The sequence below is a fragment of the Hippichthys cyanospilos genome, chromosome 1, assembly GCF_059441005.1.
Source record: "Hippichthys cyanospilos isolate Australia breed blue-spotted pipefish chromosome 1, RoL_Hcya_1.0, whole genome shotgun sequence".
In the NCBI taxonomy this organism is placed as follows: Eukaryota; Metazoa; Chordata; class Actinopteri; order Syngnathiformes; family Syngnathidae; genus Hippichthys; species Hippichthys cyanospilos.
In genome coordinates this window covers 19,687,921-19,712,172 of record NC_142369.1, presented here as the reverse complement: position 1 = coordinate 19,712,172, position 24,252 = coordinate 19,687,921, and the positions used below count along the sequence as shown (strand labels likewise).

Sequence of the window (24,252 nt, the reverse complement as noted above, 5' to 3'; positions counted from 1 at the left end):
AAGGTGTATTTTTTCTGTTTTTATCATTAGGTAATTTCATTCCAATTTAATTCTAAACCTGCTTATACAATGAACATGAAGGTATTTTATTCTATTCTCATCATTTTATTTTACTCAGCTCAAAACATCTGCAAAATATGTGAAAACGTTCTAATCGAATAAAAGTCATACTCGCTTGCGCTCAAACGTGTAAAATGACTTTTTTTTCTCAGTATGAGCACATTAGTTTTTAAAATTTTTCAAAACCGATATAATCAGTACATAAACAACTGTAAAAACATTTTTTTGTATCTGTTTCAGTATATTATTATTAATAATACACTCATGTTTGTCTGTTGCTCCATGTAAAATTGTAAAGATTAAATCAAACATACATGTCAAATACATCACACCCCCATCAATATTCAGCATAGCTGGAATTATGGGGGGTCTCTTGTGAGCTATTGTGTTCTGTTTTGGCTTTCTCTGGATGGAATCCTCAACACAAAGTGGACTGGAGAGGAGACAGCGGAACCTGTGGGCTGTGTTGGGGGACATGCAGTGCTTGTGAATAGGCTCAGGACACGAGAGGCCCTGGGTGATGTGTTGCCATGAAATACAACAAGCCAGAGTTCACTCGACGCCCCATGAACTGGGGCAGGTTGGTCTTTTATAAGGTTCCTGGGTTGGGATGGTTGCGAGTCACTGTGTGTATGCGTGAGTGTGTCGCAGGGTTAGTGGGGTAAGGGGTATGTTTTTGAGCATGAGGCCCAGGCTCATTGATTTGAATCAAGGGTGCTTTATGTGAAAAACACCCTTGGAATGCAGAACAGAGGAATGCAAAACATCAAACCCAAGTTGTATGACACATGTCCACTACCCTCCCCCCACCTTCCCAACTGGCAACGAATCAAGCCAATTGTGTTGTTGCACAAGCGTGCATCACATTGGAGGTTCGCGGGTGTTGCGGCAGCTGGCGACTGTACGTGGAGATGGACTTTAGCATAAAGGGAACAAACGTTGGATTAAGAAAAGAAATGCATGTGAGCTGAGCAGGCAGCTTCTTATTGTTGCGTGGATTAGAGCATCACACGCGCAGTAGAAGTAGCACCGTTGGTCGGACAAAAAGTGATTTAAAAGTGTTATATGGATGCAAAGTCAGCAACTGCTTAAGCATTTTAAATCCCAGTCCAAAATACACCACCTGCCTTGATTAATATTGAAGTAGGCTTCTAACGAAAGGGGCTTCACACAGTCCAGAATAACCTCAAAGTATAACGTGGACTCATTTAGAATCTCTACACCAGGGTGCTAAATCAACACGGAGTGATTACACCCTAAGGTATACAGTGAACAAGCCCAGAATACAATGCAGTCTTATACCAGCCAGGGTATATAGACCTATTGAACCACTGTGGGATTTCAAAGTAAAAACAAATATTAACAAAACAAAACAAAAAAATACTCCATAGAATTCCTACAGCCCAGGGCAAGCTAAATTTAAGAAATCAAGAATTAGTCATTGGTAAATTTGGGTCGATCAATAAAATAATTAGCCAAGAATACATTCACCGCTAAACATTAGGCAAGCCCCTTTGGTGTCCATTTTCCAAAAAAAAGTCTTGATATCCGTTTTTATTTTTGACTTTAATCACAGACAGTAGCATTGTTTTAGTGCTTTATTGTATTTCATGTTATGATTGTTTTAACGGCCTTTTAGTGTTACATGCTTGTGTTATATGCTGTTATTTTATGAACACCGCTTTATATGCAGCTATAGATGGTTTCTAAAGTCCTCAGTAAATAAAACTGAGCTGAGCATAGGTGTTGAGAACGCAACTTACCTGCTGCAAGTAATCAAAAAGACCCCAGAATACACCATAATGGTGCAGCATTGACTAGCGCAGAATCAACCACAAGGCAAGGTATGCAGCAGGAAACACGGAAAGGTATTCCATTTGCCTCATTTATGATAAAGTCTTTTGGCATAGACACACAATTATAAACCTAGTGGAACAAAGATGCTGCACAAATTTGGCTATTTATCGCAAAATGAACTCGAGCCACGTCACGAGGAGAATGATAAACTACTGTTTCGTGCGCGTTGTGATACACTGGCCCTGCATTCACTAACCATTCACAATGTGGAAATCTCAAACATACTTAACCCACAACAAACATTTAACTTACGGATGGGCATACAAGAAAAAAAGAATTTACAAAGATGAGGTTTATTCTGTTTTGCCATTGTCGCCAAACTGTTGGCGCGTTCTATACATGATAACATAGAAAATACCAGAATTTGACCCTAAAATTAACGGTGCGTCCTTTACACAGGTGCGTCCTATTTTTGGGGGGATTATCGTATACAATCCGAGGAGACAACCAGAGATGCGTCAAAATACAATCCAGGAATTAACATCCCAAAATACATAGTAGTGTTAAAAGTACATACTATGCCAACACATCCATCCATCCATCCTTCCAGGGACACAGAGACGAACAACCGTTCACGCACCTATTTACACCTGAGGACAATTTAGAGTGTCCAATACACCTACCACTTACATATTAGTACAAAAAGAAAAACAATTCAAGACTGCTCAGTCACAATCAAAAAACCTCTGTCAGGTCAGGTATTTTAGGCACGCTACACATTACATTACGAGCCAAAAGTTTAATCCAGGTGACTATTGTGAGAGTAAGCTTTGTTGTCCCAAGTGTGTACGTGGCTGCATGTGGAGGGGAGAGGAGGAGGCTTGTGTGTAATCCCAGTCATTAGTGGGTTTTAACAGGATTTGGTACAGCTACAATAATGGACACTCTAGCTGCCTCCACCGTTGGAGAACGCGCCAACGGCAACCATACACTTCTCGAATTGTTACCGTTGCCATAGTGAGGGGCCAGCAGAGCATCGGGAATGGCGACTACGCACAGCGTGTGCACAGCGCCCAAGTATGCCGGCCCGGCTGGCCTATACAGTAACGCATTCACACATGCCATGCCTCAATCTGCAAAGATGGCCTTCATTCCCATACACGTCCTCTCATGTCCTCGGGCTATCCAACTATAAAAAGAACATTTATACAAGGCTCATATTATGTTGCAAACTGTAATGTGACCACTTCTAATTAAGACCAGTCTGTGCCTTTTCATTACAAAGGTGAACATTTTCAACCTGCAAGTGATTATTACATCAGCGTGTTAGCAACCTCAAACTGCGGCTCATTTATTCAGGGTCAAAATTGTCCTTCCAACCACTATGAAGTGAACTCATAAGGAAAGGGTTACTCAGTCTATTAAACTGAGCAGTCAGAAGCTTTCGATTCATGCAAATGTTGGACAAAAGGGCAGTACTTTTTAATTAATTTTGCCTTTGATGGCATATGTAAAAGTTACTGTTTCTCATAAAATGTCATACTGTGCCAAGTACCACCATAACAATGGTTATTAAAATACAGTAGCATAGTAATCAAGTTTAATTCGTTAAAATTATTCTGATTATCAGCCACAGTGGCATTCTGTACAGTTTGAACATTAACACTGCATCTACAGTACATACAGTATAGAAAGACATAAAACCATATCTAAAGTGTCAATATGTTTAAATATGTTTAATTAAATTATCATTATTATTATTTAAATATTTAATATTTAAATTATACATTTCAAAAACTTGCAAAGTTACTAGCAGGACCTTGTGTACCACTAAAGTACTCATACTACTATTAATCATTTACATTTTCATTTGTTTGAGTCAGGAATGGTTAAAAAATGGACATCAAATAAGTATCATGCAACAATTGGGTATTATTCTAGGGCTTTGCTTGTCTGTAAAAGTACAAAACAATATTAATTATACAAGTACGCACACTCAATTAAATCCCCCCCTTACAGTGTTTCTATTGCATTTTAGCAAACAGACTCTCCTTCTGGTTCAAATTTGACCTTTTTGCACATTGCTATATATTGAAAATAACACAAGAGGTCTCATCCTGATCTGATAAAATTTTGAAATAATGTATGACTGCAGCACAGTAAACGGATCACAATCCCAGTGGTTGATTTTAAAGATGCCAACACCTGCATGCACCAATAAGATACAAAACACACACACGCAAGAGCACATCCAGCAAAGTAAATGATAAATCTTCTGTAGCTCAATGATGAATTGCCTCTGAATGTCATGCAGCGTATACCTTGAGCATGAAATATGGAGCGCAGGGAAGAGGAATCCTGCATCAAGAGCAGTTTACTCCTGAATTATGGTGCACTGCTGAAGCACCTGTGACGGCGTGCATACACTCCCCAGCCACAAAACTAAGCACACCGGCACAGTCTCATCACATCCATGGACCTCACACATCACCTTGAATGCAATAACAGTCCAAATCCAAATTTACAAATCCAAATTTACAGACAGTGAGGGTGTGCCTAATCTAAACTAATATAGAATAACAAAAAATACTTCTCCCACACAACTTTTAACATATTGAAACACACATTTAAAACACATTATTGCACATGCATTTGAACGCAAAAATAGGAAGCATAAAGTGGCTTAGAAATACTACAAGCAAGGCCTGTGAACATGCATGTGCCTTTAAAAGATGGGGCTTGTTTTGGCGGCCTGTGAATGTTACCGAGTCGGCGTAATGAGCACCTGGGCGTGAGCTGTGGTTAACAGTAGCTCCAGTGTTCTAATTATGTCTAATTAGTAATAATAATAAATGACTGGAAAATGCATCAGCAACTTTACAGTCCTTTCCATGTGCAGCAATTAATTACGTTTAGTAAAATGGCTACTCTCTGAAATAGATACACAAGAATGGATTTTGCTAAGTCATTCATATCCCAGCAGTGTTTTACAGAATGCTGTCATTGGGTTAGGGTTAGAGGGTTAAGGTTAAAGGGTTAGGTCTAGGGTTAGAGTAGGCTTGGGGGTTAGAGTTAGAGGGTTAGGGTTAACTCTAACCCTAAAGGCTGCTATCTGAAATAGATACAAAAGAATGGATTTTGGTGTATTATTCATATCCCCACAATATTATGCAGAATGTTGTCATTGGGTTAGGGTAAGGTTGGGGGTTTGGGTTAGGATTAGAGGGTTAAACCTAACCCTAACGGCTGCTCTCTGAAATAGATACAAAAGAATGGATTTTGGTGTATTATTCATACAATATCCCTACAATATGCAGAATGTTGTCATTGGGTTAGGGTAGGTTTAGGAGTTAGGGTAACTGTTAGGGTTAGAGGGTGAGGGTAAGTGTTAGGTTTTTTGCTGGTTGTTACTTTTATAAAATTGTTTTTTCTGCCTAATATCGGGAGTTTAGTCAGCAAACTTTTGGTTAGGTTAGGTTTGGGTTGCACAATATTCTGAACTTGCATTGGTAAAATTACCAGCATTAAGTCACCCAAATCCATTTCCATGTTCACTGCCCTAGCTCATAGCGATTGTATACAGGAAAGATCATCAGTTTGCCTCTACAAACAAACACATCTGTTTCTTGAATTGCTTGACTATTAAAGCAGCAGTTATACATTTTCAATACTGCTCATCCTCACTAGACTGGAGGCGAATAAAGACTGAAAGAAAAATCCCAAATCCCATCAGGCATTCTGCAAGAGTGTGTCATGAACAACCTCAGTCTTGCATCTCATCAGGCTTGACTTCCTCCTTTCTGGCACTGACTATGATTCAGAATATTAGGGCTATAAATGATTCCTGACCTGAATTTGCAATCGTGATTTAAATGCTGACAAGGCTAATGACATTTTCAACATACTGGTGAAAACGATATGAGCTACTCAGCGGGAGCTTAGTGATGTGCAGGCCAAAAGAGAATTTGCTCTCCTCAAATCAACACATTTCATTCAAGCACACAAAACCCCGTTTATTAATATCAATCAGATCATCTGTTGCTCAGTTTCGATAAAAATTATTTCCCTCCCTATATATAAGCCACATTTCATCAGGAGCTAGATTTGTATTAAGGATCATATTAATTCATTGCCAGCATCAAATGACAGCCAAAGTGATTCAATAGCCATTGAAGAAAAAACAGCCTGAACTGAATGTGGGGCTTTGGATGGTGTTCACAGAGGCCATCTGCAAGCTGCAATGCACCAACGATTGACTGGAGGCATGATGGCAAAGCTGGCTCCAGAATAAACAAGTCATCTGACTGCATAAAAGTGACTATTTAATACACTGCTTTTCTGGCAGAGCTTTTTCAAATTGATCGTGGCCCTTAAATCCCCATCACCTAACCTTTACTGATATCTTGTTGCAATTCAAACCAAATGATCAACAATTCTTCGCTTATCTGTGCAGGGAATCGATGGTGGGTCACCCCCCGTAATTCCAGGGTCACATACTGTATAGAGACCTTACTTCTCCTCTGACTAAGTAAGCTAAGTGTATACACACACATCTGAACATATCTTAGGCATTTTTCAGCCTCTAAGTTGGTATGATTTGTTAAGACCTTTTCACATTGCATTTGGAACGGCAGTGGCCCTGTGGGAGCTTGCCCAAATTCAGAATTGCTTACGTTGGGCCCTAGCAGGTGGTAACATGAAGGCTTCACTGTCAGCATTCTGAAATTACTTTGCCAGCCCCTCACCTATTCCTTATTAATGAATTGATGGTTTTTCAATTCAAGACCCAATGTAGTGTTCTATCCTTGTGTCCCTGTAGCTCCAACACATTTGTCAAGTTTGTCAATGGCACACAGCACAGTGAGAAGTGCAGTGTGTGGATGTGTTAATTCAAAGTTATTTCAGGGATCCTCGATACGAACCAAAGAACTAGTTTCCACAGCAGTGTAAAAGTTCATCTTACTAATTTAATTCTAGGTATTTTTCTTTGCATTTTTTTAAATGTTTGTAAAACGAAGATTCCTGGGTGTTTCTAGCTAATTTTTTAAATTTCAAAGATTTTTTTTTAACCCTTGGCAAGGAAAGCAAGATAAGTGAGTTAACATACAGTACTTTGTTGAAACAAAAATCTCTGACCTAGAAACGTCACTGCTTGGAAGTTTGGTTTTTTTTCATTTTAATATTTACTGAAATTTTCCACTGTGTTTATGAACGGGGCAAAAGGATTAGTTTAGCGCAGTGGCGTAAGACCATATGGTCACAGGAGAAATGATGGCACCTTCAGTTACCACTGTGTTTGATGCTTATCATTGATTGTTTTAAATGTATGTCTTAAAAGGGTTTTAACGAATATTAATTGAAATCAGGACTTTGCTCTGTCATGTTTTAGAGTGCAAAGAGAAAAAGTCATAACCATAGAACTTTAAATTGAATGTATGACACATGTATCCTGGGCATTTAGTGCAATATGATGTGCCGCCAAAAAAGTTGACAAAAACAAACAAGGGCTGTACTGATATCTACATAAATCTTGTTTTGTTTACCTATTTTTCACATTTGCAAGAATGTTCTTACAATATCGTCTCTGATTTGAAAAAAAATCACGAGGCCCATCATTCAGTTTATTATGTTCACTGCTTATAACAAACAAATGGTTTGACCAACTCTATTGTCTATTCATGCAGCATACAGAAGACAAACCACCTCTTGATCCGTTTATTACACTGACCAGTTGTCAAAGTGGGCAACACATACAAGCACACCCTCTAACATGTGCACGCAGGCCAACAAACACACCCCTCAAATAAGTCCTCTGTGTCCCAATTCCCTCCCACTTGTGCCCCTAAAACTGCTGGCTGCCACCCCATGTGGAGCAGGTGGGCGACAGTCGCACCAAAGTCCCTGGCGCCCTTCCCCACGCATACACAGGCACACACCAACACACACATGCACAGTTGTCCCTAATGACCACAGATATGTTCAAATGCAGCAGTCTCCTTCAGCTACTTAATTTGACATGCTTGGGAGCAAAACAAAGAGCACCCCCTCCATTGTGTCTTTTCAGCCAGTCAGGCCTGAACTCAATTACCCAAAGGGGGGCTCAGATCAAGCCGATAAGAATCGCAGAGACCTTTTTTCGTTCCGCCTTGATACCAGCGAGCAAATTCGAAATTTCATATGGTAATAATGGTGCTCTTGCTGCTCCTCTAATTGCTCTTTGTGTCACGAGGTGGAGCGAGATTTCTTCAATGGTAACAAACAAGAACAATGAGAAAAATCAATGAGCGTGTACTGTGTGCGGCTCACGCTGTGTCACTGAGCTGTATTTGTATGGAATAAAAACCCCTCAGGTGAGGGCATTGACAGGCAGACACAATAAGTGTGTGACATTTGTGAGGACACTCAAGTTGCGAGGAAAGTCAAACTTCTTTATGGTGTTTCTGTATGTCTTTTGCACAGCTGTGAACTCCAAGTCATTCATGCTTGTTAAGCGCAGGTGTCAAACTCACGACCCGGGGGTCAGATCAGGCCCACCACATCATTTTCTGTGGCCTGCGAAATGCTGATTTGACTGGCTTAAATGCCAAACTTGCAAGTGGTCTTCAATTTTTAAGATTGGGGGGGGTTTACTTTAATCCTTATCTCTCTTTTGAACAGTTTTTGCCGGCCTCTGATTTCAATACAAGGTATGTGTCTGGCGAACACACTCAAAATCATTCATTCCTTCCGACAGAAACTCTAAATACAATGTTGCCCCTGATAAAGATGAGTTAGACACCCTTATGTCAAAACATCATCTATATTATAAAGCTGACTGAGATATATGGTATATACTGAGATAGTTTACCAGTTAACCTTTGTTTGTTGTTAAGTTGACCCAATTTGGGCCTTTGATCTTGATAGAGCAAAGATAACACATTGAAAAAATATTAGGAGGTTAAAAATTACTACAAATTGCCAAATTGGGTAGAGATTCAAAACCGCACCATGAGTTCAGTACTAAATGCTTGCAAATATATATATATATATATATATATATATATATATATATATATATATATATATATATATATATATATATATATATAGTTGTTGGGTTTTTTTTTTTTTTTGGGGGGGGGGGTTCTACACTAGGGACCTATAGAAGCATCAACACCCACAGGTTAAAGAGGATGTTATGGATAATTGACTCTTTTGAATTGCTTACATTCTATTGCAGTGGTAGCTCAAGATACAACTGTATTTTGTATTGTTTAATGACAACTGAGCCATTACACAACTATTCCTGATTCCTGGGAATCAGTCTAAGACAAATAGGTTAAGACACCAATTCACTTTAGACCCCACTCAACACTAGAAGGTGAATGCACACTTCACAACACAAACTGGCATTACATCACACAGGTTTCCTTACAGTGCGAGGTCATTGCCAACTTCCAATAGATAAAATGCTATGATATGAGTATTATTCATGGCAGGAAAAGAATGTTATTGCAAACCAAGAACTAAGTGTATTTTAAATTATGAGTTATGAGAGCAAAAAACAATGAAATTAAAAAGTCTTACCAGGCACAAAGAGAGGCCGTGATAAAGAGTGTCAAGTCAAAGCCCTTTGCTACCATGGATCCCTTGTGATTCATAAAGCCTTAGCTATCTTAGGATTCGAGATTGATAAGCCACCTGCCTGGCCATCAGTGTCAAGCTCACAACAATCACTGAGAATCATTGGGGCTATGACAACATTTCTTAGTTTACCTGGCAGCAATGAATAAGGTCTTGTTCATGATCATGATGAGCTGGATGTCCAGTCTGTGCCGCTGTGTGTTGTTCCTGCCGGGCTTGTGGCCCACGAAGGCCGGGTACTGCTTCGTGTCTGAAAGGGGGAAGGGCCACGGTTAAAACACTTTGACGACGTGATTGCTGAAGTTTCTGTTAACCAGACTGTTAGGATTTGTAAAAAAATGCCATCACATCTGTTGCCTGAGTGCCTGCTGTGGCCTTAAATTACACAGTAAAAGAAATGCGCGGCACTGTAGCATGAAATTGTTCTGTTGTTAGTGGCCTATGATGAAAGCGCATGTTTGGCTTAACAGAAGCAGGTCAATGTCAGACTACTCTTAGTGGGAGACGCACTTTGAACATTTCTCTGTGGACCTTCTTTTTGTTTATCAAATGGAGGAAAAAAGCGGATTGGGCTTTTTCATATGTACTTGGGCACACAGATGTGGCTTACAATCATTTATGTTAAATGTTTTTGTTGCATTTCATTTTATGTGCCTTCACAATGTGAATAGACACCAAAATAGAACTGAAGTGTGGATTTTCAGTTCTAATTTGGGATATGTGGAATATGACATTTAAGGATTGCAAGACTTTCAGTTGAGCGCCTCCACTATGCTTGGCATATGATGTGATATGCTTGGGATTCCTCTGCGTTCATTTCAGATGACATCAATCCCATCTCTGTCATTACCCGCATACATCTGGAGCGGTAGCCATATAGTCACTCGCTAAGGGTAACACTAGGTATGTACTAATCACAAAAAAGACCCGACATAAAATATATACGGATGGATGGATGGATGGATGGATGGATGGATGGATGGATGGATGCATGGATGGACTATTAGTGAACCCAAATCACCATTTTGGGAATGTAGGAAAACGCTGTGAAGCATGTGCAAAAAAAAAAAAAAAAACATATTAAAGTATGGGAATTACATGCAAACTCTAAACAGGAATGCCCGAGTGGAGATTTGAATGCAGAACCTCCTCAATGTGAGATAGGACATGCCAACCACGGAAAATAAATAGGTAATATATGAATAAATGATCTTAAATATTTTTGGGGAGAAGGCAAGATACAGCCAAAAGAGGGGAAAATGACTACTCACAGTTGCCATGGGAGATGCTTATAGGCTCGCTGTCTTCTGGGAAGCCCGCTCCAGCTATGTGCAGTAGCGTGAAGTAGAGGAGGAAGGCCTCTGACCTCATGGTCGCACCACTCTGCTGCTGCCGCTGCTGGTCCTTTGGTGCAGATGTACCTCAGCCTGCAGGAGGAAAACCCAGATTAAGATGAGGGGAGTGGATGGAGGCGGAAGCATGGCAAAGAATAAGACTTTCAGAACTGAAAATTTCAAAGTAGCCTTTTACACTCGTGCGATGCGTGAATAGAGAAATGTGATTTATATATTGCAAATGAAAGAGCCATAAATGGATAAGCAAGGTGATATGCGCCACTGATTGATGTTAGGCACAGAGGATCTTTCTCAAAACACCAAGATAAATGATCCTGCCCTCAAGTAGCATCATCACCTGCTCATGCAAAAGTGCCTCCTCTCCTACTTACAGTAAGCATCAATTCGACAAACACACATTCTCTTAGGAAATAACAAGTGCTTTGAGTGGAGTTCATCCATTGAAAGTGTTCTCAGCTCTGATTCAGTTGTCTATTCAAAGAGAACTGGCCATCAGGTTCTGGAGTGGGCATATTTTAAAAAGTGACTCAGGTATTTTGAAAAAAATAGGTAAAGGTCTTGTTTTTACATCTCAATTAGTTTTGGGCAAAGTTGAGCACAAAAGGAGCAATGTTATGTTAACTTCCAAAGTTTCTTTAGGAAAAGTATCAGTGGACTATTATCAGTCAGTGTTTAAAGCTTTGGCATGAAAAACCAATCTTTGCTTTCATATAAGAGAACTGGACAACCCCCATATTACTGTGGTATTTTGTAAAGAACACAAAAACCCCATTGTGACATACTGAGAACTAAGTTGCCGACTTTTTCGTTGCTTGTAACGTTACAGATTTTGAGCGCATATTGGATAATATTTTCTATCTAAATTAGATATTCAAGATTTTGAGCAATTCAAGCCAACCCATTTCATTCTGTCACCCAATGAGAATCAAAAAGGAAATGGATCAATAAGCAGATAATGCAAACAGAATCATTACGTCCACCAAATTAACAGAAATTGTTTTGATTGCAAACATGTTTTTTTTTTTAAATAAAACTATTTACATAATAGCACTAAACAAAACACGGGACCCATTTCTTGAATTACCTTGGATGGTTTACTTGATTACATAAAAACCGCATCCTCGACAAGCTCATTCCCTAATGCAATTTTATATGAAACGCATATCTATGTTCTCCGACGCTAGACATGCCACTCCGACTCCTCTCGTCGTTTATGGCAACAGATTACAGCCATAAATCAAACGTGACAATTATTGCGTTCGTAATCTAATCAAGAAGCAGGCGTTTCATTTGCATTATGCTTTTTTTTACCCCCCCGCTTGAGATATTGCTGGGAATGCAGAGGATGCTTCCGGTATGAGAAATTGAATAAAACAGTCTGTTTAAATTTACTTCACTCTGATAAAAGTTGTTTACCCCAAAACATATTATCCTTCACTAAAGGCAGGAAAGAAGTTGGGGAAAGAGAGAGAGGATGGGGATTACTTTTGCTTTGCAATGTCTCTCTCTCTTTCTCTGCCTTCATGCTCCTGTGAATCTCATTGAGGAGAGGAATGAAAACACTATTCACACAGAGGATCACTTTCACACTGAGGAGAATAGCAAAGCTTTGGGAAGCCTGGGGACCACCTTCATCTCCTTCCCTACTGCTCCTCTTCCTCTCACACCGATTTATTCCCAAAAGGAAAAAAAGGGCAAATAATCTGATTCACCATAGACTTTTCCTATATCACAGACCTGCAATTTTATCTCATTCACCACAGAGCTTTGCAAAAAAATCCATACAAGTACAAGAATCCAATGATAAAATTAGCAGTAAAACATTGAGAAATCAGATGTTGATCACTTTTTTCAATCAATTTTAACATTCAATGTGTCATTTATTCTGTAATTGAGGTTTTTTTTTCTAGGTTTTTTTTCATGTAAAAATAAATCTTACATCTGGACCGAGTGAGAATAAGGTCATATTACAATGAAAAAAAGGTGAGGAAATAAGAATACTATGTTTACTATGTTATGTTTTGTGAAAAACTGTCAAGATAAAATGTTGTCGTGAAAATAAAGGTGATAACATTTATTTTTTCAAAATATTGAGTGTTTTTCAGAGGAAAATACACGGGCTGTATTTTTTGACTTATTTTTTTCTTTAAATGTTTCATGATGGTGGTCAATGGAAGAGTGGTTAGCACATTCGCCTCACAGTTCAGGCCTTCATGTGTGGCATTTGCATGTTCTCGACAAGCCCGCGCGGGTTCTCCGGGCACGTCGGTCTCCTCCCACATTACAAAAACGTGCTTTATAGGTGTATTGGAAACTCCAAATTGCCCTTAGGTGTGGTAGTGAGTGTTATCTTGGTGTGCCCTGTGACTGTCTGGCAATCAGTCCAATGTGTCCCCCTACCGCCAAAGACAGCTGGCATAGGCACCAGCAACCCAGAGACCCTAGTGAGGATAAGCAGCTATGGAAAACGGATGAACGGAGGGATGTTTCATGAAACAGATTTTTTCTCACAACTTTATTCTTGTAAATATGTGAAATCATCTCTGAAAAAGATCTTCAATTTCCTCCAAAGTGCTTAAAGTTTAATTTGTTTTTTCCTGTCTCAATTGAGTTTGAATTAGTAATGGGTTTTGACCTGTAACCTTGACATAACTGACTGCAAGCAGGAAATGGCAAACACAGCCGGACAGATGGTGAAGGCACACAAAGAAAAAAAAAGTGAAATACAGTAAACAATCCTCCTGTGGTATGTACAGATGGGATCTTGATCATTGCAAAGTAAAGGTGTAACTGCAAAAGCTGCTTCTTCTATGTGTTATTGACTTTGACAAAACAGCAATGCCAGGAGATTAATCAGCATTCATCTTCCATCTGCACCAGTGGGATGTGCTGGATTCAGATGTTTAAGGAAAAAAAAAAAAAGACTGTGATGCACTAAATGGCTTCGAGTGAAATTCAAAAGCGGCTTTCATCACGGCATGAGTAATAGAGAGACCCACATTGGTGCTTCAGGAGGAGAAATTGCTTCCGTGTGTTCTTAAATCTTGGTCTGAAAAGCTACTGTAGCGCACACCCTCACAACATCAGGACTCAAGAACTGCACGTGGGACAGTAAATTAGCGAAACTCCACAGATGCTAGTTGCAGATTCCTTTGCTCTTTACAAATGATCCCCAACGCAATCTTTCTTGTTTTTTTTTCTCCATGGCTTGAAATGCACACTACCGCATTGAACCCCGGTTACTATAACTGAGGAGGTGGCATTTAGAGTGTAAATGTGTGCGAACCAGAAAACAAGTGTGTGTATAGGGAGGGTTAATCAAGCTAATTGCCAGCAGGAGGCCGGCAACAGGTAGTAAAAACACTAGAATCCATCTTAGACAAAGTCTCGTGAGATTTCCATGGAATAACTCCATCACATTGATGTACGTTCCAAAATGAGGAGTCCCACAAGGGAAACTAGAATAAAATGAGAAGCGGGCTTTGACACTAAACACATTAGGGAGCCTGATGATGTTTTGCTTCCTAATGCGCTAATGTGGACATGTTTGCTGATGGTGCTCAGCTGCAAATATTTCTCAAGGTTGGCCCTTGTAATTGAGAAAAGGAAGGGGATGCCATCACCTGTTTAGGTAATCATCAGTCTAACAAATGGAGACAATATGTAACATGCTTACACACGGCCAACGTTTTTCCAACATATCAACCCATGCTAAAGACAAGAAAAAAATGTTTTTTGTCTCAATTTTTTTAGAGTGCTGGAGGCAGATAGCACATTAATAACTGCATTTTTTGGACATTTATTTTTAGCACAGTATTTTGAGGTTTTATGGAAAATTTGTTGTAGGAAAGCACAATTTCATCTGATCCAAACGAGTAAAAAAAGATTCTCTGACAAAACTAAGGAATCAGGAGCAACTTTTTGTTGATGTTTGTTCTTAGTGAGAGTTTTTGTGAGCCGAACACTCACTCCCTGGTTTACAGAGAATGACTGGGCCAATATTTTTTTTAGTTTGGGTGGAGGGTTACACATAACCAAAAACCGCAAAATTAAAGCAAAACAACACCACAAATGTTGTTTGTTCTTCTAACAAAGCAACCAACAAACCTTTATACTACTTACAGTGCAAAATCTGACAGAATTCTAATGGGAAGACTGCCAAAACTACTTTCTCTTATTACTATGCATCACTTTCTGTAGAGTCATAGAAAAATGGTAAGATGAAGAGATTTTGACTAAAATATGTACACATTGGAGAAAAGTGAGTAAAGCCTTGTCAGACATGCTTTTTAATCACTGATGACAACAGAAGCATGTCAGTATATAAGTGTTTTCTCTTCATCACAGCCAGGCGTATCAGAAGAGGAAGTGTTCCATATTTATAGTTAAGTGGCGGCTTCTCGTAAATGCCGTCTGACAGCTTTGATACCAGGGCAGCGTGCCTATGTTTATATTTGGCAGGCGGGATAACACACACAGATGACAGGAGGGCCACAGGGAGGGGCCGTCTTAGTGGCAATGTGGTCGCGAGACATGACTGAAATTTGGAGCCTATCTGAGGAACATCTCCTGCCTAGACAGGTAGAAAACATCATTTTTATATCAAAGAAGATCTTTTGAATGTGAATAAAAATGGTCAAAAGAGTGTTCATCTTTTGCTTATATTTATTGCAACATCAACATGATAAATCCTAATATTTGTTCAAAATACAGGACCCTTTTGCCAGCAGTCTATTTCCTTCGTTTCATAGTGTTTCTCGTCGGCCTTGTCTAAACATAAGTAGGGATATTTAAACTCAGATACTGTAACTCTCCCCTCTTTGTGTGTAAAAAAAAATTCCATCCGTATAGCTTTGTTCATTAAACAGGTTTGTATAAAAGTAGGCCAACATTGTGTGAAACAAGCAAATTCGAAGCCCAAATCATAGCGTGATTTCAAATTTGTCAGATCAGGCATCATTAGTGATATACTCCTCAGTCAAACACTTCTCACGGGTAAACCAGAGTCCATAAATGACAGGTGGCCGTTCTATCGTAAACTGGTCATTAGTCAGAACACTGACTGTTCTCCAGTCAATAACACATGGCCTGGCCGCAAGTTATTCATAAACTCGTCACCAGCCATTCACAGACAGGATTCTAGTCCTCGGTCAAGGGCAGATGGTGGCCGAGCAAGCACACAAGTTACTGGCCAACTGCACTTTGATAGCTAATGGATTGCAAACTGCTCATCAGTCAACAGCGCACAAGCTGCCAATCGATCACAAACCGGTCACTAACCATTTACAGAATGTTCAGAAGTCAACTGTTAACTGGTTGCTAGTCAATCACTGATGATTTGCCAGGGTAGAAAATATCGGCAGTACCCTTACCAATTCGTGGTGCTTATTGCTTCCTGTTAACTGCGCAACTGGTTTGTTCCAGGTCTCGCCGTAGCATGTACCTGTCATGTAGCATGACAGGCCAGGAAGATATTATGCCGATCTATCTCTCTGCTCAGCCCAAGAACTTTTTTGACCACATGCACAACTGGACCTCTCTCACCAGCGCCCCTCTAAATGCTGCTGTGGACCACCACATTGTTTGCCACAAGAATAGTTTTCTGTTTGTTTGTTTTTTATTCTTCCTGCTATCTTCTATTCTACAGATGATATGACATCAGCCTGGGTGACTCAAATCAAGGCATACCTTTATGGAACTATTCAGTATTATATCAACAATAAGAAGACAAAATGTTTATTGCAGGAAATTAAAGTCAAGATAAAATAGATTCAATTACGTGACGATATTCACTACAGCAGGGAATTGCAAACTAGTCACCAATTAATCCTCCAATCTCCATTTGCTAGTATTGTAGCCACTTTCAGACTAGCCTGCAGTCAATCAGACACCGATCATCACTCGCTCTTGCAGATTATCACTAATTGCCGGTAAGAAAATATGTGATTTTTATTTTCTAGTTATGTCAACATATGCCATTTTCAGGTTTGTATACTACAGCTTCACATTTTGGATTTTAATTCAGGCACCATACAAGAGATGAATATATTTGTTGCTCTTCTAATTCGGGCCAAGAAAGTGAGTACACAATGCCAAAATGATTTTTTCTAGCACAACGATACAGTCAACCCACTAAATTTTTCATGCAGTTGAACTTTACCAGGAGCTGTCCACTTACTGATCCCATCGCCCGGCATGCATGTTAATGTGAAGTCTGAATAGGGGCCGAGAGCAGAAAAGGAAAAGATCAAGCAGAAAACATTGCACAGAATAGTCGAGACTTTAAGGCACTGATCCACCAACATGGAATACATCCAAGGAGCAATGCTCCCAAACGGAGCCAAGGCTTTTTCACTTGTCAGCCCCGCTTGATGAATCTGAGAAAAGAGACACCGAAGGAGTTTGATACACGGAGCGTTGCTTCGGGACAAAGCTGCGTCCAAACTACAGTAAGGCCGCGAACACTGCCCTCCCTCCCAATTCTTCGCTTCTCATATTTCTTGCTTTCAAGTCAATATCAGTACCAAGATAATCCATCATGGTTTGATTATTAAAAGACAATGAAGTGGGCATGAATGAGGCGCCCCGTCGCTGCCGGGCCATTTATTGAAACAGAGGCCTCTGATGCATGGACGTCTCCCTTTTAAGGACTGATGGATTGATTGTGGAAGTGAGCCAAAAAAGGCTCAAGGGAAGCACAAGGAACAAGAGATCAGAGGCACGGTGCCAACTTTGCCAAATAGCGGCTTCACAAAAAAGACATTCACAGTGTAGAGATAAGCCCTTGTCTTAATAACGTCGCCTCTGGGATGTTAAAGGCATTCAGTCCCTGCATGATTCTGTGCGTTTTAATCATTAAACTGATAAACCAGTGGGATGGCTTGAGGCACTTTGACAAAAGAGACTGGTAGAAGAGCAGAGTGGGAGAAACATCAAAAATATGCTCTGACATCACAGCATCAAGCATGACAACCTGCTCTGCTTTTAATTGAAAGAACCAACTAGGCTGCTAAAACATGCATAGAAGTATCTGGAATACCTTTAACAACCATATTCTATTTTTTTCCCCCCACTTTGTTGTGGAGATCAGGTCTCAGCCCAAATGAGGATGTGTATGTGCGCTCTGAACGGGTCACCAATTAATGGGAAATTTTAGCTGTCAATTGCAGTTAAGGTGTCAGTTGAATCTAGATTTGGCATGATGTATACATCTTCTGAACCTAAATCTAAAATAATAATAATAAAACTGCATTTTGTATATCTTCCCATTTATTTTCAATAACTCCTGTCCACTTTGGTAGGGACGGCTAAGCTGGAGCCTTTGCTTGCTAACTTTGAGAAAGAAACAGTGCATAACCTGGAAAAGCTGTCAGCCACACATATCATTAACACTCACATTCACAGTTGTTGACAATTTAGAATCTTTAACACATGAATGCATGGTACTGGAATGTCTATGGAAGTCGGATCAGGCCTGGGATGGCTGGAATAGGTTCCATTTTCCATAACACGCATAATAGAAAGTGGCATTGATAATGCATAGGTTGATGTACCCTATCAGAAAAGCGTCCCAGTACCATGCCACAACTTCAATTCGGTTTAACTTTGTTTTCACCTGCACCTTAAAAGAGTTGATGCCAAATTGAGTGAGATGTATTCTCAAAAGTTAGGTCCTTTCATAATAAAAGAAAAAAAGAAGCCGGCTAGACATTTGAATGTCACAGCCCGCTCATGCTGACAGAATGTGAAAAGTGTGGGCAAATGCGGCGCAGATAAAGACACGCTTAGTCGCACACGGCCTTTTCTAACTGTCGTTTGATCCGAAATTCTCTCTCGCCCGATGCCTTGAGTTCACAGTTCACCTCGCTGCGTGCACTCAATCCTTGTCCAAAGAGCGCTAGTGCGACCTGGGAGATTTGTTTTCTGGCCGGGTGCAGTGGAAAAGAAGCAACATCACTAGAATGTCACTGCGCTAAATGCCACTTACACTGCGTCTCCCTGAGGAGGAGGCGGCGGGTGGGGGGGTTGGGGGTCCCGACTGTCATACGCTACAAGTTGAATTTATTTCACTGGGAAACCCCTTCTAGGCAGACTGTGGCGCTCCCTAAGGTGATGCTGCTTTGCAGAGCCTCCAGCTGTGAATCCCGAGTTCAGCTCACTTAGGGGTCCAACCCTGATCGGACGTCTGTCACGTTTTTGTCAAAATGTTTGTCAAATCGTTGATGCTTACCATTTGGCTTCGACATGCTAGAAGAGTCATCATACCTGTCTCTGATTATATCATGGACTGAGAAATGTATTTCACTACTACTATGTACTACTGTTGGCTGTTATGTAAATAAGAGCCACTGTTAAAAATCAGTGAGGCCAAAGTAAGTTTTAAAAAATGCACGGATTTGATTGCTTGGTCAGGTGGGCAGGCACTCTGGGGATACAGCTATTTATATAAACAACACTAAAAAGCCAATTTTATGCAATATGGCGCCTTCCAGGTTCAATCATTTGGACAAGACTCTGACTAGAAATATATTGAATTACAGTATGTTTAGAAATGTCCATGTCACTGAAGTAACATGCCCTCCACACATGCCCTCCTGTTTTTTTGTTTTTTTTACTATGTAACGGAAAAATCCATTTCTGTCCATAGTTAAGTTTTTACTCATCTAAAATGCATTAGCCTTAAAATGCTTTTTTATGTAATATCTTGCAGACAGGAAGTGGACCCATGCATGCATGCATTCTTTTATAGGCGCTGAATTTTTATCGAGAAGAAGTAAGCAAGGGATGATAGCTCCTCTGTGGTTTTGACTTAAATAGAAGACGATGAGGAATCAATAAAACAATAAAAGAGTGGGATGGATATTTACAGCCGCCCGTTTTTTCCTCGACAGGCTGTAAATGAGAAAGGTCTCTGAGTCGATAATGAAACAGCCCCTCACTATTTGATGGGGTTTTTTCTTTCAGGTTTGAGAAGAGTTTGGGGTGAAAATAGAAACTCTCATACTGAGAATTGACTTGGAATCTGTACAGTATGGCTGATTACAAAAGTAAACATCCCACACAAAAGTATCAGTGATGTGTAATGAAAGCTTTTCATTAATTTGCGGTGACGATGCATTAGGGGTCTTGGGCCTAAGGCTTGGTGCCCAACTATATCTTAGATTTTTTTTATGTTTATTACAGAGCTGGAATTCGTCTATCCATTCATTTTCTATGTTCCTATGGGCAAGAGGTAGGGTGCATACACCCTGCCAGCCAATCGTAGAGCACATATATACTTTAAAAAATGTAAAATAAGAATCACTCACTTTACTGGTCTTGTTTGTGGCAAGAGTGTGATTTACTGCCAGATAACCTCTGATATGTAAGGCAGTGAACTGCTGAGGTCAGGCTCAAGTTGTCATGGAAACAGCGTGACCGGGGTATCTTATGCCAAGTGACCTTTGCCTGGCAACGAGTGGACTGACATCACATAGCTGACACATTCTGTTGATCTGCATTACGGATAAAAGTTCCCACCTGTTTGAACACTTCTCTTTCATACCCTCATCACTAGTTGAAAGTTCAAGAGATCACAAAGAAGACGCACAAGGCACAAAATATCGCGTCATCTCATAAACCACCACATGATCAAGCATTCTAGTAAAGTCCCCTCAATGGTCGTGATTTCATTTCACCATCACTCCAAATCATTTAATCTTTGTTAATGGCCTATCTTTTTTTTAATCTGCTAAGCTTCAATTTCATGCAGGTTCCATTATGCTAAGTGAGTGAGTGTGTGTTCCGGCTGATAGCTGGCTCACCGGGGCCTTCCTCTTCCATCGGCTGTGACTGAGCGTGATGCTAATCTCTTTAAAGGTAATGTGCAGGCCACGAGAGAGTACAGCCTCCAACTCGCACTCACTTCCTTAGCCTCTTCTCATTACTTGGCCATCTGTCCTATTGATTTATTGTACACTGCCTTGTTCAAGCTCGCTTTATTTATTCCATTTTGTCTCACTCCAACTAAACGTCTTATTCACTTATTCGGTCACAAACCATGTACAGTATTTATAATACGGGATGGGAAAAGCGTAATTCAATTACGTTTGCGTGTTTGCATGTGATACTGATAAGAGGAGCTTGTTTTCTGCTAATGCATCATTTCCTGAATCCACAGATGCTCAATGGCAGTGCATCGGACACAAAATGATAAAAAATAAATCGCGTTATCTCTGTGCAGCATACTGTTGGTTGGATGCAGTCGGCATCACTGAACTAATGACGAGGTGGCAGTGGCTAGGCGGACGAATCACGAAGATGCCATGACATGTCATTTGGTTCCATAATGTTCGAAATGCCAGGAATGCGAAATGCAAATAATTGTAGGCGTGAGTCTGTGGAGAGTAGAGGGAAAGATGAAGTTTAAAATGCTGTTTTTGTAGAACTTTTACATGGCATTCATTGTGTGCCTTCATATTCTAAATTTTCGCACCCGGGAATGACTGTAGTAATTTTTCTTCTCGTTTCGTCTTTTCCCTTCAGGGGTCGCCACAGCCAATCAATTGCTTACGTCTAAGCCTGTCTCCTGCATCCTTTTCTCTCACTCCAACTGCCTTCATGCCCTCTTTCACTCCACCTATAAACCATCTTCTTTGGTCTTCCTTTAGGCCTTCTGCCAGGCAATTTAAAATTCAGCATCCCTCTACCTAAATATTCAAAATCCCTCCTCCAGACATGTCCAGAACCATAGCCAAATTTCTACCGGCACCATGTAGGTGAACAGCCCCGATGGCAGTCCTTGTTAACGGGGGCCTCGATTACATGCCAATTAGGTGTCGTTGCGTTGCACATTGCAATGAAATGTTTTCTTGATGTTTACCGATTAGTCGTACGATGACCTCTTGGAAAAGCTTTAGACAAAATCGCTCTGGGATGACTCAATTAAAATAGGCTACTTAGCCATGTAGACTAATCGGCTAGCGACCATTAACTTTAAGCTCACGCTAAGTTGATATATTGAGGTGTTTTTGCGTGGTTGAGGGTAGGATATTTGTCCTTTTTGCTAATAGGCACCGGTATATTATGTCCACACCTTGAGACCATTTGCATGACAAGCACTGAAGCTTCGGTTAATACACGCACTGCAGTTTGATGATGAGTGAATTCTGCTGCCTCAAGAGAGGTGCGTTCTTTATAATTAACACAAGTTCATTTATGAGCCTTGGAGCCAAAGCGAATTAACATTAAAAGGTTAGAAATGGACGAATAAATGCATTTGAAGACCACTGTCAAAGATGCAACGATGATGCAAGTGCCCATAGCGTTTTAAATGCTCGGCTGCAGCCGGTTGACATGAGTGAAAAGTACATATGCTAATTGCAAATGTAACAAAGTGTGACAAGTAAAAATGTGCTTCTGTCTTAAGGGAGTCCTTTTTGATTTGACACTAAAAGAGGAAATGAAATTAACAAAGACATCATAAGACTCATAGACCTGAAATGCGACTCACAACATTGCCATTGTGTTGTATTTGCAGTGTAGGCTTACTATGCGAGCTGTTCCTTAGAGGAATCCCACACAAAGCATACGCACAAATGCCATCTGAACTATCTTCAATACAAGAACACACAAAAAAAACTAACTGCCAATGGTGTTGCAATTTATGTCAAGTGTGCAAAAACTCCTTTTCAGCATCACCCATTACCTTTCTTGAACATCCTCCCATCATAAATGCCGTAAACAAGCACAGATGACAGTTTTCCGATAAGTAATTTTCCATGCTATTGTGATGGGCAATGTCTTACATTACCTTTGTCATTCCATTTTTCTAACAGAAGAGTTGCATTCATTCTAAGGTCCAGGGCTGTGCGAAGGTGATGTTTCTGTTACGTTTCTGCTTTTATCTGGATATGACTGACAGAATGTTCCAACTCGGTCACCTTTCAAGCTTCACTGAAAGTTATTTCCGTTTCATAAAAAGTTTATTTCTTGCACATATTTGAGAAATGCAAAGCTGTTGTGGCAAACACCATCATCTGTCTACTACAATGATGTGCTTCCAACAGTCACCAAAAAGGGCATCAACAGTGATTGAGATAATTGCCATTGCCATACTATTAAGAATGACACCATTAAATTGAAGAATGCAAAAGCTCAGCTAGTGTGCTCCAAGAGTGAAAACAGAACCATCCATCCTTTTCAACCATTTACCATTTGACCTCATGAGGCTCATGGTTAACTGCAACCTATCCTGGCGGACTCCACCCTGGTCACCAGTCCATCACAAGGCACATTAAGAAAAGGGCAATCATTTACACTCAGTTTTACACCATCACTGAACTCGTGCTGTTTGCGCCAGTGCTGGTAGGTGAACCATTACGCCGTCAATGAGTTCACAAATCTATGGAAAAATAAATTCGCAAGCATGGAACCCCGGTGCACAACTGGACAAGCAAGAACAACAGTATGCGCCAGTGATTAAATGACATAATAAAGCATAGCAATGTTCACCACAGGCATTTTCATATGTATATATCCCAGCAGCATTATTGTTTTGGTATTGATGTGAAAAAAGCCAATGTGACGCTAGTGATGCAAAATAAACAATATTTTTCTGCCTATAGTTCAGACCAAAAAAAAAAAAATGCAATTGTGAACACATTCTTAAAACGTTGTTCTTTTTAAGTGACAAAAGCATCTTCTCACTGGACACACTCAAACACTCTTTTGTGCCTTTTGTTAATTTGAGAGGACTTCCTCCTGCTCTTCTAGCTGCCAGACAAAGATCCGGCTGCCTGAAAGCTTCACCAAATCCTCTCTGGCTTTCATCTTAACCTAGCTTGGACTTCTTTTAAGCGTAAAGATGGGCCCAGATAAGTTTGAAAGACAAATGGAGCTCTGGGACTTGGGTGAAGACGGAATGAGCAGAAAGATGTGGCGTCGCGATCACCCTTTTAATCCTGATAGTGTTTGTGTCTCATATGGATGGGTGGTTCCAGAGTTAATACCTAAATGACTTTTACTACATAAAAAAAATCAATAACAGCTTTGTTAAAAAAAAAAAAAAGGTCTCCATGGTTTGAACTGAGCTCTGATATTAAGTTTAAACTCCAAACACTTGGAGTGTTTGCTGTAGTATGACAGAGAGGGATTCAATGGGGAAAAACAAGAGTTTTGCAAGACGCATCGATCACCCCTGTTTAGTCACTAGATAAAAGAGTGTCACGTGGGCCGTCTTTTCACAGAGAGTTTGATGGACCGTGTAGTGGGAGGCCATTTTGAAAGAGACGAACGGCAGCAACACTTTATCAAAGCTCACTGAATGATAGCTGGGGGACTCTGATTCACGACGCCTTCTCACTCATTTCAAGACAACTCTTGATGACAAGAGGTTGAAAGTGGGTGGTGAAACTAATGTTTCGTTTAAAGTGTTTGT

The 24,252-nt window shown here is 40.2% G+C and overlaps 1 protein-coding gene across 3 annotated transcripts in view; it reads right to left on the bottom strand.

Moving 5' to 3' along the window:
- sema6a (sema domain, transmembrane domain (TM), and cytoplasmic domain, (semaphorin) 6A) overlaps positions 1–24,252 on the bottom strand; it is a 133,705-nt gene that overhangs the window by 67,654 nt on the left and 41,799 nt on the right. For all 3 annotated transcript variants that reach the window (XM_088410900.1, XM_088410906.1, XM_088410915.1), the window contains exons 2-3: positions 10,752–10,907; positions 9,613–9,730 (exon numbers count right to left, since the gene is read on the bottom strand). In XM_088410900.1, coding sequence (XP_088267026.1) covers positions 9,613–9,730; positions 10,752–10,851 — 218 coding nt within the window. In that variant the 5' untranslated portion in view covers positions 10,852–10,907. The remainder of the gene's footprint in view (positions 1–9,612; positions 9,731–10,751; positions 10,908–24,252) is intronic.